The sequence below is a fragment of the Anopheles ziemanni genome, chromosome 3, assembly GCF_943734765.1.
Source record: "Anopheles ziemanni chromosome 3, idAnoZiCoDA_A2_x.2, whole genome shotgun sequence".
Taxonomy (NCBI): domain Eukaryota; kingdom Metazoa; phylum Arthropoda; class Insecta; order Diptera; family Culicidae; genus Anopheles; species Anopheles ziemanni.
The window spans coordinates 92428244-92441281 of NC_080706.1; the positions used below are offsets into that span (position 1 = coordinate 92428244).

Here is a 13038-nt window from a genome sequence, read left to right on the forward strand (position 1 = left end):
ACCGCAGCAAAAAGCCGCCGCTCGCAGCGCAAGAGATGGATTTGCGAGAAGGAAATCTTCCAGCAGTAATTGATAACTTACTTAGGATGGCCGCTTATTTTTCTGCTACATCTATCTGTACCTCCTCCTGATGATGTTTGCTTTGTTTGCGTGCCGGTTCTTGAGGCCAACATTAGTGACAATGCTTTCAAACCACAGGATGCACTTTGGAGCTGGACAAATGGAAACAAACGCACAGTGAAAAGTCCTCTTTGATGTCCGAAAGACGCCCACAGTTGTGGTCCGCCTTTTGTGAACGATTGTGTTCCACCGATGGTTTGCGGTATCCAGCCGGTTCTTGTGTTTATCATTTGCACAGTAGACTCATCTTCTGGTGAATGGCCTGCTCGGGGCGTTTCCTGGAGCTTTGGCGTGTTCCGGCTCGGAACATGGTGGAAAAGATTGAAATTAACCGACGGAAATGGCTGTGGACTTGTTTTTCGTTTTGCAGTACACAAGTCTAGCGACAGTTTTGGACCCTGAGGGACAGCAATAAAATGGAACAAGCCCGTTTCCGGTCACTTCCCTGCGGGAAGAATGCTTTAGGAATTATATTCGAGCGGACTTGTGGGGAAAAACACACACATTTTAATGTTTGTTTCTGGAAAACGATCACATTTAATTTGCTCAAGGTTCAGGTTTCAGACTTTAGCTGGCGATCATTCTTGCGCCAGCGAATTCACAGGAGCGATGCCTTCTCCCGGTGGTAGCACTCGACCGCCTTGAACGCCGTCTCGCAACTATCCTCGCCCTCCGCGACGCTGCACTTCTTCACCAGCTCCTCCACTTTGGACTTTTCCCGGCTCAGCGAAAGCCGCTCGATGGCGTAGTCGCTCAGCAGCTTGCCGGAGGCGTCCATAAACTTGGCCTCCTGCAGGAAGCAGCGCAGGAAACACTTCGTCTCGGCGTCCACCTTCGAGAAGTCACCGTCCTTCAGCAGCAGCAGATGTTCCTTGTTGAGGCTCTTGTGCTGCTCGAGACACCCGAGCGCGAAGCCTTCCGCCTTCTTCATCTGACCCTCGGTGAGGGGCTGTGTGTGTTCCGGCTCGGAACATGGTGGAAAAGATTGAAATTAACCGACGGAAATGGCTGTGGACTTGTTTTTCGTTTTGCAGTACACAAGTCTAGCGACAGTTTTGGACCCTGAGGGACAGCAATAAAATGGAACAAGCCCGTTTCCGGTCACTTCCCTGCGGGAAGAATGCTTTAGGAATTATATTCGAGCGGACTTGTGGGGAAAAACACACACATTTTAATGTTTGTTTCTGGAAAACGATCACATTTAATTTGCTCAAGGTTCAGGTTTCAGACTTTAGCTGGCGATCATTCTTGCGCCAGCGAATTCACAGGAGCGATGCCTTCTCCCGGTGGTAGCACTCGACCGCCTTGAACGCCGTCTCGCAACTATCCTCGCCCTCCGCGACGCTGCACTTCTTCACCAGCTCCTCCACTTTGGACTTTTCCCGGCTCAGCGAAAGCCGCTCGATGGCGTAGTCGCTCAGCAGCTTGCCGGAGGCGTCCATAAACTTGGCCTCCTGCAGGAAGCAGCGCAGGAAACACTTCGTCTCGGCGTCCACCTTCGAGAAGTCACCGTCCTTCAGCAGCAGCAGATGTTCCTTGTTGAGGCTCTTGTGCTGCTCGAGACACCCGAGCGCGAAGCCTTCCGCCTTCTTCATCTGACCCTCGGTGAGGGGCTGTGTGGGACAAGCGCAACACGGTCAAACACCTCTACTCACAAAACCTTCCAAACCAGCACGCTCGATGGCCGTACCTGTCCAGCGGCGATCGCCACAACGCACAACACGGGAATCAGCAGCAACTTCATCTTTGCGAAAACTTCCAAAACCAACTGACGCTCCATCGACGCCTGTCGAAGCTCTTTTATAGGCCGTCCACCGAAAAATCAAAATAGAAGTCTCATCCCACTTCGGCCGGACGGTGTGTCGGGTAATCGCACGCAAATGATGGTCAAATAATTACTATCTGCGCATCAAATCGCGGGTCGACCTTCAGCGACCCGGTCGGTTATGGAGATCTGCCATGGTTGATGCTATTATTTTGAGAATGATTTTTCTAAATCCATCTTTTCGATGTGCTCGAGCGTGACGCAGGTGGGTGAGCGAGAAGAGCCTAGAACCGAAGAGATCTTCAAGTTTGGATTGAGTTTCTTCGAGAGCGCTTTCAAGAACCCCTATCCATTCGCACTATCGAAGAGGCTTTTATTTAACGTTGGAATAGTCAAAAGTCATTCGTTTTTGGTTTTGCGTTGCACTTAAAGCTAGAGGGGGTTTGGACATACGACAATGATATGCACACTCACACACACGGTTCCACAAACTCTTATAGATTAGCTTAAAACTACACGGTAATCGACTTCCACCATCGACTTCGGAGATGCATTTTCGTGCCGGAAGCAGACTTCTCTCTTTCCTTTGCATTGCAGATTCCTTGGCACGGCCATGATCTTCTAAAAATTCGGAGCCCGTCACGATGACACCACACACTCCCTTTCGCTAGAAGTTGCTCGAGACCCACTCGGACACGGCCGTCTCGTGGATGCACTGGTACATCTCGAACCCGGTGACGCACACCGTCTGCCCGAAGCGATCGATACAGTTATCGTAGACGGATTGAGCCTAGAGGTGTGTGAGGGAAGTAGAAAGAAACCACCACAAGGTCCGATCGTTTGAGAAACGTTACAAACGCAGCAAGTAAATCACTGTAATTTAGGACGTACCCCCTCCGGTTCGAGATAGCGTCCGGCGAAGCCGATGATGAGCGTCTTGTTGTAGGTGTAGTCGTCGTACATGAAGCCGGACTTTTTCATCAAACACTCAGTGAAGCACTGCAAGTCGAAAGAAGAAGAGGTCGTTGCTTACATATGACACCGGGAGTAATATCTGAGCATACCTCAATCATTGGATCACGCTCGGTAAAGTCACCATATTTGAGTGACACCACTATGTCCATATCCAGGTCGAAGTCTTTCGTGCAGTGATCGATCGCTCCCTTGAAGTCTTGCGCCAACTGTCACAACACGGAAAGAACCATTAGCAACACCACAATCAATCCCGGGGAATCGGGTTAGCGCCTCCAATGGAAGGTTCTACTTACGCAGCCACTCTCGGGAAGGACAAGAACAAGCGCAACGATCAGCAACAAACCAAAGTACCTCTCGGAGCACCTCATTGTTTAACACTTTCTCTTTGCGCAAACAGAACCGAAGCGTGTGGTTTATCACCCCTTCGAAAACAGCGATTGTCACCGACGGAAGCGCGCACTTGACCTGCTTTAGGTTGTTGTTGAAAGACTTCACTCACTCACGCACGCAATTTGCCGTCCAGCATCGATCGATGGTCCGAGGCCGACTGCGTCTTGCGCTGCCGGTCCAGACACCTGCTGGCCGTCGAACCTTGGGAGTTCGACCAAGATGACTCGCGTGTCTTGTCTTCCTGCTTTCTTTCGCCACCCAAGAGTTGCGATACGTGAGGCGTCGAAAGGAGAGGCCGCATGTTATTTCGGTGTATGCACACAACGTTCTGCGTCTGTCCAGTCCAAGCAGTCCAAGCAGTCCGCTACCGGTTTACATTCGCTCTCTGTTTGGCACTTAGACTCCCTCCCCTCACAGGCCGCTTTCTCGTAGTCCGACGCTCCGACGGAAGCGAAATGTAGGGAACATAACGGTTCTGGTTGCCCCGATCGCGATGCTCCCAATCGATCGATAACTCCGGACGGGACTGGAATTCAATATTCCACCCCAGGTTAGATCTCTAAGGTGGCGCCACAAACCGTTTGAAGTCTTTCGGATTGCTCCCAAAAACAAAGATGCAATCTGCATAACACACCACCGAACAGGTTTGTTCATTTCCCAAGAAGGACCGTTCTTTTTATTTCGTATCAGCCTCTTATCGTACGCTACTTCCTGGTGTTCCACTTCTCGTAGATATGCTCGTAGATGCACTGATACACATCGAACGCGGTCACGCAGAAGGTCGGCGTGACGTCCGCCGTGCACCGCTCGTACACCAGCTCGGAGTTTTCCTTCGACACGAAGCGGTTGGTGAAGCGCGTGATCGTGTCACGGTTGAAGGTGAAGTCGTCATTCATGAACCCGGCCCGTTTGACGAAGCACTCTCCGAAGCACTGCAAGCAGAGGGAAACGTTATAAAGAGGCATGCAAGGAAACCCTTGACCATGAGGGGTGTCTATCCAGTACCTCGACGAACGAGTTGCGCACGGAAAAGTTGCCCGCACGCAGGGCATCGAACACGCTCGGCTCGATGTCGAACTCGTTGCGGCACCGAAAGTACGAGCCGAGAATGTCTTGGCCATGCTGCGGGGAGGGAGAAGAAGTTGTTTGTTGACACACGCGATTTAAGAATTGGGTCAGCGGGTGGCAGAGCGACTAAGGCAGGTTTCTCCTGAAGCAGGCGTTCTGGAGCGATCACTTACGCAGCTCGGTGCTAATAGGCTAATGGTGGTCAGTGCGATCGCGAGCACCGAAAGCAGATCGAACCGCGCCATATTCACCATCCGATAGTCAAATTAAAACTGATGCGAGAAAGGGGAATTTGGGAGGTCTACCACCGAAAAGTCAAAAGCCCAAAACCGGACCCGAAATGAAAGCATCTTTTCTTCAGCTAGACGTTCCGATCGGAGGGCCAAAGACAACTGACACGGGCAACTTTCTCCTTCGTTTTGGGGGAGCATATTTTTATTGTTTTTATCACACCGTCTACGTCGGTTCCGGTGCTGGGGCATCGCCTGACTGAGGGTTTGTTTGGGGAAACTTTCGTAGGGAGCGTTCGCCGTCATCATGGGGAAAAAGGGAAGGTTCCAGGCGGTCTTAGAACATCAGCGTGGCGCGGTTCGCCAGGTAGCATTCCAGCAGACGGAACGACCGTTCGCAGGCATCCGGACCGGCGTTGTCACCGCACCGGGCGACCATCTCTTCCGCCTTCTCCTGGCCGTACTCGGACGCCAGCTTCTCTGTCAGCTCCGCCTTCTGCACGTTGCCGTCGGCGTCGACGAAACCGGCTCCGTGGAAGAAGCACTGCACGAAGCAGCGCGTGTCACGGTCCGTGTTCTCGGTGTCCCCCGAGCGGAGACGGTTCACCTCCTCCTCCGAGGCGCCGGTCTGCTGCATACACTTACCGGCCAGCTGGCGGGCCGCTTCACGCTGTTCGTCGGTGATGAGGGCCTAACGAAATAGAGAGAGAGAGAGAGTTATAACAAATATCCGAACTGCAAGACATTGTAAGATGCATCACTAAAGCAAACTCACAACGGCGCAGGCAATCAGAGCACTGGCGATGACTAGAGTACCGAAGGTCTTCATTGTTGGTATTGTGAGGTTAGGTTTGTCTAGCTGACTTATGACTTCCCTAGACTCCGGGTAGGCTTCTTTTATAGTGTCATAAAGCAACATGATTAGTTGCATGCAATCATTTTCTTATCAAAAAGCATGAGGTTGGATATTAAACGAATGTTAAATGAAAATTTATTATTACCACCCCTGTCAGCACTGCCGTGCCCTTAATGTGACAGTCATAGAGATAAGAAACTCATTAGAATTGCTTCTAGCACCTTTCTTCACAGGCAAATTTATACTGGCTTTAATTGAATTTTCATTTTCTTTAAATTGTTTGTTTGGCGTTTTTATTACTGAGTATTTATTGATCTTGAAGGGAAAATTGAAGAGGATTATTTAAATCACCCGAATAACTTTTCTTATTTTAAAACTCAACATGTTTACTTTGTTATAAATGGGATTAAGTATGTTCTATTACACCAAAGAAAGCTTGAACAGTAACAGTTTATGCCAGTTGTAAAGAGATTCGCATAAACCAATATCGATCTAACATATTTTATGATCATAAATGTCCTGCAATTACGACAGGAAGACTTTCCCTCTCACCCACAACATACCTCTCATGCATCCCAAACTTCACCATTCTCTTGTTCCGCGCGACAACCGCAATTCAATCGACAATTCAATTCAATGTCGAACGAAATTGCCCGTTAAATGATACCAATAGGCGCTATTAAAATGTGTGGCAATTAAATACAATCATTGCGGTGGTGGAGGTGGAACCCACTCCAAGAACCCACGGGAACGGAAAAAGCGTGTGTATGTGTCGGATCTAGTTCGTCTTTCACCCACGCGATTAGTGAAAGCATCCCTCCACCATCCCTTTTGGGAGATTGGATTGAGTGAGGCTTTGAAGAAAGAAGGTTCTCCATCCCGTGTCGACAGTTGATTAGAACAGCGGAACGGCAAATGCCGTAATTAAAAGAGCTTTTCCGGTGAAAATTATCCACCTTACCCTGGCTCCCGGATGGGTGAAGATAATTAAAACCGAATTAAAATGGCAAATGGCACTAAGCACAATTGTTAAAAGTGCAACTAGAATACTGTTTCTGGGATGAGTTGTTGTTAAGTAATTAACACACAGGCACTCATAGAATTGATACAAATAGAAATGTCCGTGGAGGTGAGGCATACATCGAACTTACATTTGGAGAGAACAGCTGTTCATCAGCTGTTTTAATCTAAATTGTTATCAAGGCCCAGTGAAGGCAAATTGCACACTTTACATTAAGTTATACTTACAAGTTATACATTTATTGTAACTTATTGAATTATAATCTTAAGGTGCATACTATTTTCAATGAAATTTGTTTATATTTCAATTCCTATTTTGTTTGCATTTTTTTGTTTACAAATATGTTTATATTTGGATACCTGTTTTGTTTACATTTTTTCTGAAAGTTATTGCTCAATAAAAGAGCTATCGAATCTCTCTCAAGAATGCTTGACTTGTTGAGGTTTTAAAAATAGTTTTACATAGTAAAAATGATCCTTTCAGCATTATTTTTCTAATGAAATAGTTCGTAAACATATTTTTGCTTAACTTGTGAACTAACGATCACAATAAAATCTCACTTTTAATCAAGAAAACCAAACAATTTCATCATGAGTTTGTCATCCCTGATCCAAACAGCCCAGAGCGGGGGGATGTCCAGTTAAGGAGTTAATTTAGCACCAGATGATGGAAAATTTACATTCCACCTCGCGGCGAGTAGATGCTTCAGGCTAGAAAAACGTTATAACTATCGGAATGTAAACGTAAACTCGATGCACCCTCGAGGGAGGGAGGGTTAATTAGCTCCCATACACGTTCTGTCATTTTGTAGGTGATCGTGATCATGTCCAATACTTTTAGGGTAGTTTTTATTACTCTGAAAAGTGGGTTATGATATTTTTGACAGTGCAACCTAGTGCAATTAATATTCGGTACGTAGGAGAAACGAAGGGGCGGGTGCAGCCACCACTTACATACCCCCCACCCCTCCTCCACTTATTTGGGAGGGTTGGAATTTGGGCTGTAAATAATTTGGAACTCATTTTCACGCTAGTCCGCACAATCGATCGCTATCGGGAGGGTTTGAGGTTTTCGTGTGCAAACGAAGCATTGCTCATATGCATCACGTGTGTACTGGTTCCACCCCTTTTCCACGCACTTCCTCCCCCAAACGCTAGCGCAGAAACAACCCCGTGTGCCATTTATTGTCGTGCATAATTTGTGCAATTATCCAGCGCGACAATAATTGATGCCCCAAACCGATCAGTGTAGTGTTGTTACGCCACTCGCGGTCGTCGCTTTTTTCAGTTTTGTAATGTCAATGGAGGGCGAATGCCTGTCCATGGTAATAAAGTCCGGAACTTCCGCCCAAACATTCATACGTTGTCCTCTTTGTTTATTTGGTGTTTAGATGGATGGGTTTTCACTCATTGCGCTTGTTTTTTTGAATTGTTTTCTCTAATTAAAACCAGTTTGTTATTGCCTTCATCGGGGTTGAACCCACTAGACAATATTACTGGAAAAACTCAAACAGTTTCTGAATAGTTTCCCTAATAAATTCCAGCCCAAACATTTTGGAGGAAGTTAAGCTTTTTTATGAAATGTTTGTTACATTTACACATAAATTAATTACAAGTTGAGGACAAATGAATCGCATAACACTTAAATGAAATGTAATCAAAATGAAATGTTACCAAATTGAATTTTAATCAAAACTAGCCACGAAGTAAAGTTAAATCGTTTTACATATTTTATTTATTTAAATAATATAAGGTGTTATTAATAAATCTAATTTAAAACTTTTACTCATTAATTTGTGAATTTAGGTTTTTCCTTCAAATATTTTATTTGAACTAGATCATGTCAGAATTAACTAAGCATTACAGTTTCTAAACTACTTATAGTATAATTTTTTCTATTTTCAAACATTCTTAGACAACTTGAAATAAATACATAGAAATCGATTTAATGCGTCATTTGACGGAAATGTGCACTCTACCGTGTCTTCCAAGACGACTTGTTCTCGGCGAATTAATCATTTCCATTTCGCGCTTCATCTCCTCCGACCTGATTCATTACCTTGTAACCAGGATGTAGGTTAACCAGAACCAGCTATCGCCGCGACCGACCCACCACAGACGCCGATCACCCGACTAATCACCCGCCGGCGGAGGCAGGCAAGCTGCCGCGGGACACGAGACGGAGAGCACGAAACAAAATGGTGTAGGAAGGCGTGATAAAAGTGAATTTCGCGGCTAACCGCACCAATCACGCGAATGGCGTGACCAGCGTGACCGACCTGGCCAAGCGAGGCGGCGAGCGATACATTGTTTTTACTAGTTCAAGTTCAAGGTCCGAGTGCCTTATCTGGTTTTGCACTTTGATAGGTTAATTATCTTTTATCGTATGCGATGTTTTGTTCGCTACACGATTTGTGCCGCTTGTTTTAGTTTTGGTTTTGTTTTTTAATGTAGTTTTAAACAATGTGTGTGTGTGTTATGTAATTTTTGTTTCGCCCTTTTTTTATTTTCATCTTAGCTCAATTTATCGTGGAGATGTTTGACGTCTCAACCGGCTTCCGTTTGTCATCAAGGTATAGCGAGTGCGCCGAGGAAGTGCATAGTGCAAATGCATCAACCTTCCGCCGTAACTCAGGCTGTCAAGCTCCGGTGACTGACACCGAGGCCATTGACTCTGCTAGCCCACCTTGACGGCTACTAGAGATCGAACCCGCGCTGGGTAGCGCGTTAGAACACGAGCTTCAACATCGTTCTAGAGCGCACTAATCACTGGAATCGCCACTGGAAGGGGACTAGAACCTGGGTTGTATATAAAGCGCCCGTGTGTCTTCGATCCAGCATCAGTCAATCGCCTGCAGTCGTCTAATCAGTCAACCGGTAAACAAAAACCGATTCCCCACGTCATCATGAAGACTTTCGTCGCCATCGCCGTCGTTGCGCTGATCGCTGGAACTTTCGTAAGTCGAAGAAACGAACCGGGTCCTGAGGGATGTATGTTTGACATCTTTTCGTTTCGTTACAGGCTCTGACGGTCGACCAGAAGAAGAAGGCCGAAGGGTACGCGGCCGAGTGCGTGAAGTCGACGGGAGTTCCGCCGGAGACGGCGGCCAAGCTGAAGGGCGGCGACTTTGCCGGAGCCGACGAGAAAACCAAGTGCTTCGCCAAGTGCTTCCTGGAGAAGGCCGGCTTCATGACGAGCGCCGGCGAAATCGACGAGAAGACGGTCATCGAGAAGCTGTCGGTCGACCACGACAAGTCGAAGGTGGAGGCGCTGGTCAAGAAGTGCAACCACAAGGAGGCCAACCCGTGCGAGACGGCCTTCAAGGCGTACCAGTGCATCTACCCGGCCAATAGTGCCGTCGCCTAAGTCCACTCCGGAGGAACTAGTTCGACTCTTATTGGTTGCTAAACTGTTTGTTGATTATTTATTTATTAAAAAAAACACAGTCCCCACCCTTTTGTGATATCTTAACAAAGTTTCCTTTGTTTTTCCTTTGGGGTAAAGATGATGACAGTACAGGAAACGGCCAAAACTAATCAAAACATTCATCAAAAGCCAATTTGGGAAAAAGGGTTAGCCGCCTATTCCAGGAACTCGTGTTCGAACAGGAACAGTCCTGTTCACCGCAAATTGGTAACCGATTTCCTTCCCTCAAAAACTCATCATTCCACATCGATGTCCTTAATTAGCATTACCGAAAAAAGAAAATTCTAACTTCCAACCCGAAAAGGGCATCCCAATCGAATACCGAAAACTCGTCTCTGTCTCTTTTGATTCCACACCGAGCAGCCTTCAATCATCAGCCCCTCCAGCCTCATCGGTTCGTTTTTGTTTGAGAATGGTTACATTGGAACGTGAATATTCACAAAACATTCCCCACAACCTCAAATCCCCAATTTGCGGCCGGATGTTTCTCCTTCGTGGACCATTCCATCAATCAACGGTAGGACATTTGAACAATGTTGCCGTGACAACGCGGTACCCGATAAGAAACTAATCAACCGACCGACCGACCGATCCGTGTTTCGTTCCATCTGGTGATCTGAATGTTGCCCTTCCAGGACCTCTCGATGTTTCTGTGTGTCGTCTGACAGACGGTCGATGTCCATGTCCGGTTTGGCAGGCGGCAGATTGTCAAAGTATTGGACGTTCGTTCGGGTTGAGGCAAAAGAAAAGTAAAAATCAAAACTGTTCCGGTAGTGAACAGCGGACATATGGTTTTACATCGAATCTGGATGTGCGTTGGTCATGATTTCCTTTTTGTTTGTTTCTTTGAAAAAGTCAGTTCCATATTAGTCCAGTGAATTTCCTGGCTTTCAAAAATAGACGATTTCTGGTATAAGGTTAAACAAAAAGATATAATTAAATTTATGGAATTTGGAAATTCTGAATGGATTTTAACTGTATACTATATCAAGTTCTAGCTACGTAAATATTATAAAACATAGACTTTATTCAGATACTAAGATTAGAGACTACTAAAATTATGGGATTATAAACTAATTTCGGTGTAATTAATGCAACAATTTGCAATTTAAACTATTTTATCCACCATCTTTAAAGCGCTAGAACACTGTCAGGATCTGCCTAATTTTTTCTTTAAGGTACAAATGGCAACTAATACCAAGCAACCGGAAGCAACCACAAAATCCCGACATCCGGTAACATCCGGACAAGTCGTTCGGGAAGCTATTGCTTCGGAAAACGGTGCAAAACTCGACCGGAAATCAACCTACATCCGGGGCGTTGGCCATCAACCATCTGGCTCTATTATCAGTAATGTTCCTCAGCTTCCTTTCTCTCGACACAAACACCCACACACAAAAACACATGCGCCAGCTAAATAACCTTCCAATCAAACCTCATCGATCACATCCGCTCCGAGGGGAAACGTCTCGCGCTGTGGTTTTGCGCTCGGTGGTCGTTGGAAAATTGCAAAATTAATTCCATCCGAGGCAATTTGTAAGCGGCACATCATTTGTCATCAGATGTCGCCACCGTTCACGAGACCCGGGAGCGATCATCACGGGCCAACGACCACCAGCACCTCCATTCCTCCTACAGGCAGAAGTTCTGGACGGTTTAGAGGCAACAGCAGCTAACGACGGCTCGACTTTGGACTACTACAACCATCGACCGATGTCCTCACCGGGTGGCAGATGTGGTAGACCCGAGCGACGTTGCCAGGAATGGTTGTGATGAAGATACAAGTAACCGATTGATGAGCCTCGAACCGAAGCGAACCCAGGAAAGACCAGATTGAATTAGACTTGTCGTGTTTCGTTTAATTTACCTTTGCCTGAATAGATTAATTATGCCATTTTCTTTCCCCGATTCCCGCCTATCTCCCCATGGCCTAGACGAGGTGAACCTTTTCCCGGACGAGACCTCCAAGTGACTCACATTAAACGGCCGCCCCAGCCGGTTTGCGGATGGAGCGAGCTCGATACATGTATAATTCCATCAAGATAAAAGCGCTTAACTCGAAACGCGATAGGACGATATATGAACGCGATCCTTCGCCAGATGTTGAGTGAATATCAACCCGAACGAGTGAATGTGCTGACGGCTGGGAAGGATGGAAAATGTCAAACACAATCTCGAAATGGGCTTCCATCAACTGGAAGGTGAGTGAAGGATGCGAGTCATCTCGAAAGTCCACAAAGTTTGTCGGCTCGTGCGTCCCCTTTCTGTCCAAAACTGACACCACTCAGCTTCGGAGCTCTACAGGTTTGGTGTTGACACATAGAGAAGGGTTGGATGGCCAGAGGTCAGCTGTGTGGATGATGTACAGAGAGGGAGATACATTAACCGCGCGGTTGGTATCAGGAGTTTGTTAAATATTTAAATGTTCTCAACGAACCTTTTAAGAGGATTTGTTTATGCCGTGAGGTTGGAACGATAGGCGGAAAAGTGTAGGAAATCGAACCCTTGTTTGATCTGGGTAGATAGTCTCGACCGGCATAACAATATGTACCTCATTTCCGAAAATGATTTCCCTACCAACAACCAAAGTGCCGGTGGGTTAACCGAATTTCATAAAATTTGCTTCGAATTAGAATATGTTGCTCACCAATTTTGCTTCATAAGTTTCGTTAACAAGTTCTTTAAATATGTACCAAATCAAATTTAACATATTCTTTTTAGGATTGTGTAATTTACCAATGAAAGGATTGAACTTTCATTCCGTTCTATGTTATACTATATTGTTGTCAAGTTTCACCTACCTGGAAATTGAAATCATGCTTGCCGAAAGCTGATTTTCCCTACAAAAAAAATGTAACAACTTTTTTTCGTCTTGTCCGATAAATGTAACAGCACTTTGAGAGCCTTAATGCTTAATGGTTGAATTTATACTTTCGTAACGAATCGATAAAACACGATTAGGTTGTATTAACTAAGAAAACGCTATGGTAAATCGTATACTGTAAACAATTTTATTGAACAAACACCCGTTGTGTGTTCTTGTCCGCCCTTACAGCTGTGAGAAAGAAAATCTGCCCCTTACCTCAAAGCTAACTAGGAAAGGCTTAAGTATAAAAGCCCGCGAGAGAAACTTCACCGAACGATACTCCAACACCAGATCGCGATCCGGCGAGTACACACAGTCGTC

At 46.1% G+C, this 13038-nt stretch overlaps 6 protein-coding genes across 6 annotated transcripts; 1 reads left to right on the plus strand and 5 right to left on the minus strand.

Moving 5' to 3' along the window:
• Positions 1 to 718: 718 nt before the first annotated feature.
• Positions 719 to 1290, minus strand: LOC131285830 (general odorant-binding protein 56d-like). Its single transcript, XM_058314684.1, has 3 exons — positions 1269 to 1290; positions 1121 to 1182; positions 719 to 1069 (listed from the first exon to the last, which is right to left on the minus strand). Exons 1-3 carry the CDS (start codon positions 1288 to 1290, stop codon positions 719 to 721), a joined length of 435 nt encoding a protein of 144 aa, XP_058170667.1.
• Positions 1291 to 1382: 92 nt separating this feature from the next.
• On the minus strand, positions 1383 to 1864 carry LOC131289939 (general odorant-binding protein 56d-like). The gene is made up of 2 exons (XM_058319292.1): positions 1811 to 1864; positions 1383 to 1733 (listed from the first exon to the last, which is right to left on the minus strand). Exons 1-2 carry the CDS (start codon positions 1862 to 1864, stop codon positions 1383 to 1385), a joined length of 405 nt encoding a protein of 134 aa, XP_058175275.1.
• A 688-nt stretch (positions 1865 to 2552) lies between these two features.
• LOC131285831 (uncharacterized) lies at positions 2553 to 3228 on the minus strand. The gene is made up of 4 exons (XM_058314686.1): positions 3154 to 3228; positions 2950 to 3066; positions 2777 to 2884; positions 2553 to 2675 (listed from the first exon to the last, which is right to left on the minus strand). The coding sequence occupies exons 1-4, from the start codon at positions 3226 to 3228 to the stop codon at positions 2553 to 2555; spliced, it is 423 nt and encodes a 140-aa protein (XP_058170669.1).
• A 726-nt stretch (positions 3229 to 3954) lies between these two features.
• LOC131289937 (general odorant-binding protein 56d-like) lies at positions 3955 to 4563 on the minus strand. The gene is made up of 3 exons (XM_058319290.1): positions 4492 to 4563; positions 4256 to 4372; positions 3955 to 4182 (listed from the first exon to the last, which is right to left on the minus strand). The coding sequence occupies exons 1-3, from the start codon at positions 4561 to 4563 to the stop codon at positions 3955 to 3957; spliced, it is 417 nt and encodes a 138-aa protein (XP_058175273.1).
• A 322-nt stretch (positions 4564 to 4885) lies between these two features.
• On the minus strand, positions 4886 to 5377 carry LOC131289938 (general odorant-binding protein 56d-like). The gene is made up of 2 exons (XM_058319291.1): positions 5324 to 5377; positions 4886 to 5239 (listed from the first exon to the last, which is right to left on the minus strand). Exons 1-2 carry the CDS (start codon positions 5375 to 5377, stop codon positions 4886 to 4888), a joined length of 408 nt encoding a protein of 135 aa, XP_058175274.1.
• Positions 5378 to 9330: 3953 nt separating this feature from the next.
• On the plus strand, positions 9331 to 9791 carry LOC131285832 (general odorant-binding protein 56d-like). Its single transcript, XM_058314687.1, has 2 exons — positions 9331 to 9381; positions 9447 to 9791. The coding sequence occupies exons 1-2, from the start codon at positions 9331 to 9333 to the stop codon at positions 9789 to 9791; spliced, it is 396 nt and encodes a 131-aa protein (XP_058170670.1).
• Positions 9792 to 13038: the final 3247 nt, after the last annotated feature.

What these genes read in the sequence shown, in the direction of transcription:
- LOC131285830 (XM_058314684.1), bottom strand. Translation starts at nt 1,290, where the DNA reads ATGTGTGTGTTTTTCCCCACAA. An exon ending in GTGTGTGTTTTTCCCCACAA is followed by an intron (nt 1,183 to 1,268) that starts GTCCGCTCGAAT and finishes GCTGTCCCTCAG; the next exon opens with GGTCCAAAACTGTCGCTAGA. An exon ending in ACAAGTCCACAGCCATTTCC is followed by an intron (nt 1,070 to 1,120) that starts GTCGGTTAATTT and finishes GAACACACACAG; the next exon opens with CCCCTCACCGAGGGTCAGAT.
- LOC131289939 (XM_058319292.1), bottom strand. Translation starts at nt 1,864, where the DNA reads ATGAAGTTGCTGCTGATTCCCGTGTTGTGCGTTGTGGCGATCGCCGCT. An exon ending in TGGCGATCGCCGCTGGACAG is followed by an intron (nt 1,734 to 1,810) that starts GTACGGCCATCG and finishes TGTCCCACACAG; the next exon opens with CCCCTCACCGAGGGTCAGAT.
- LOC131285831 (XM_058314686.1), bottom strand. Translation starts at nt 3,228, where the DNA reads ATGAGGTGCTCCGAGAGGTACTTTGGTTTGTTGCTGATCGTTGCGCTT. An exon ending in AGCGTGATCCAATGATTGAG is followed by an intron (nt 2,885 to 2,949) that starts GTATGCTCAGAT and finishes TTCGACTTGCAG; the next exon opens with TGCTTCACTGAGTGTTTGAT. An exon ending in GCTATCTCGAACCGGAGGGG is followed by an intron (nt 2,676 to 2,776) that starts GTACGTCCTAAA and finishes ACACACCTCTAG; the next exon opens with GCTCAATCCGTCTACGATAA.
- LOC131289937 (XM_058319290.1), bottom strand. Translation starts at nt 4,563, where the DNA reads ATGGCGCGGTTCGATCTGCTTTCGGTGCTCGCGATCGCACTGACCACC. An exon ending in GCCTATTAGCACCGAGCTGC is followed by an intron (nt 4,373 to 4,491) that starts GTAAGTGATCGC and finishes CCCTCCCCGCAG; the next exon opens with CATGGCCAAGACATTCTCGG. An exon ending in TGCGCAACTCGTTCGTCGAG is followed by an intron (nt 4,183 to 4,255) that starts GTACTGGATAGA and finishes CTCTGCTTGCAG; the next exon opens with TGCTTCGGAGAGTGCTTCGT.
- LOC131289938 (XM_058319291.1), bottom strand. Translation starts at nt 5,377, where the DNA reads ATGAAGACCTTCGGTACTCTAGTCATCGCCAGTGCTCTGATTGCCTGC. An exon ending in CTCTGATTGCCTGCGCCGTT is followed by an intron (nt 5,240 to 5,323) that starts GTGAGTTTGCTT and finishes CTATTTCGTTAG; the next exon opens with GCCCTCATCACCGACGAACA.
- LOC131285832 (XM_058314687.1), top strand. Translation starts at nt 9,331, where the DNA reads ATGAAGACTTTCGTCGCCATCGCCGTCGTTGCGCTGATCGCTGGAACT. An exon ending in CGCTGATCGCTGGAACTTTC is followed by an intron (nt 9,382 to 9,446) that starts GTAAGTCGAAGA and finishes GTTTCGTTACAG; the next exon opens with GCTCTGACGGTCGACCAGAA.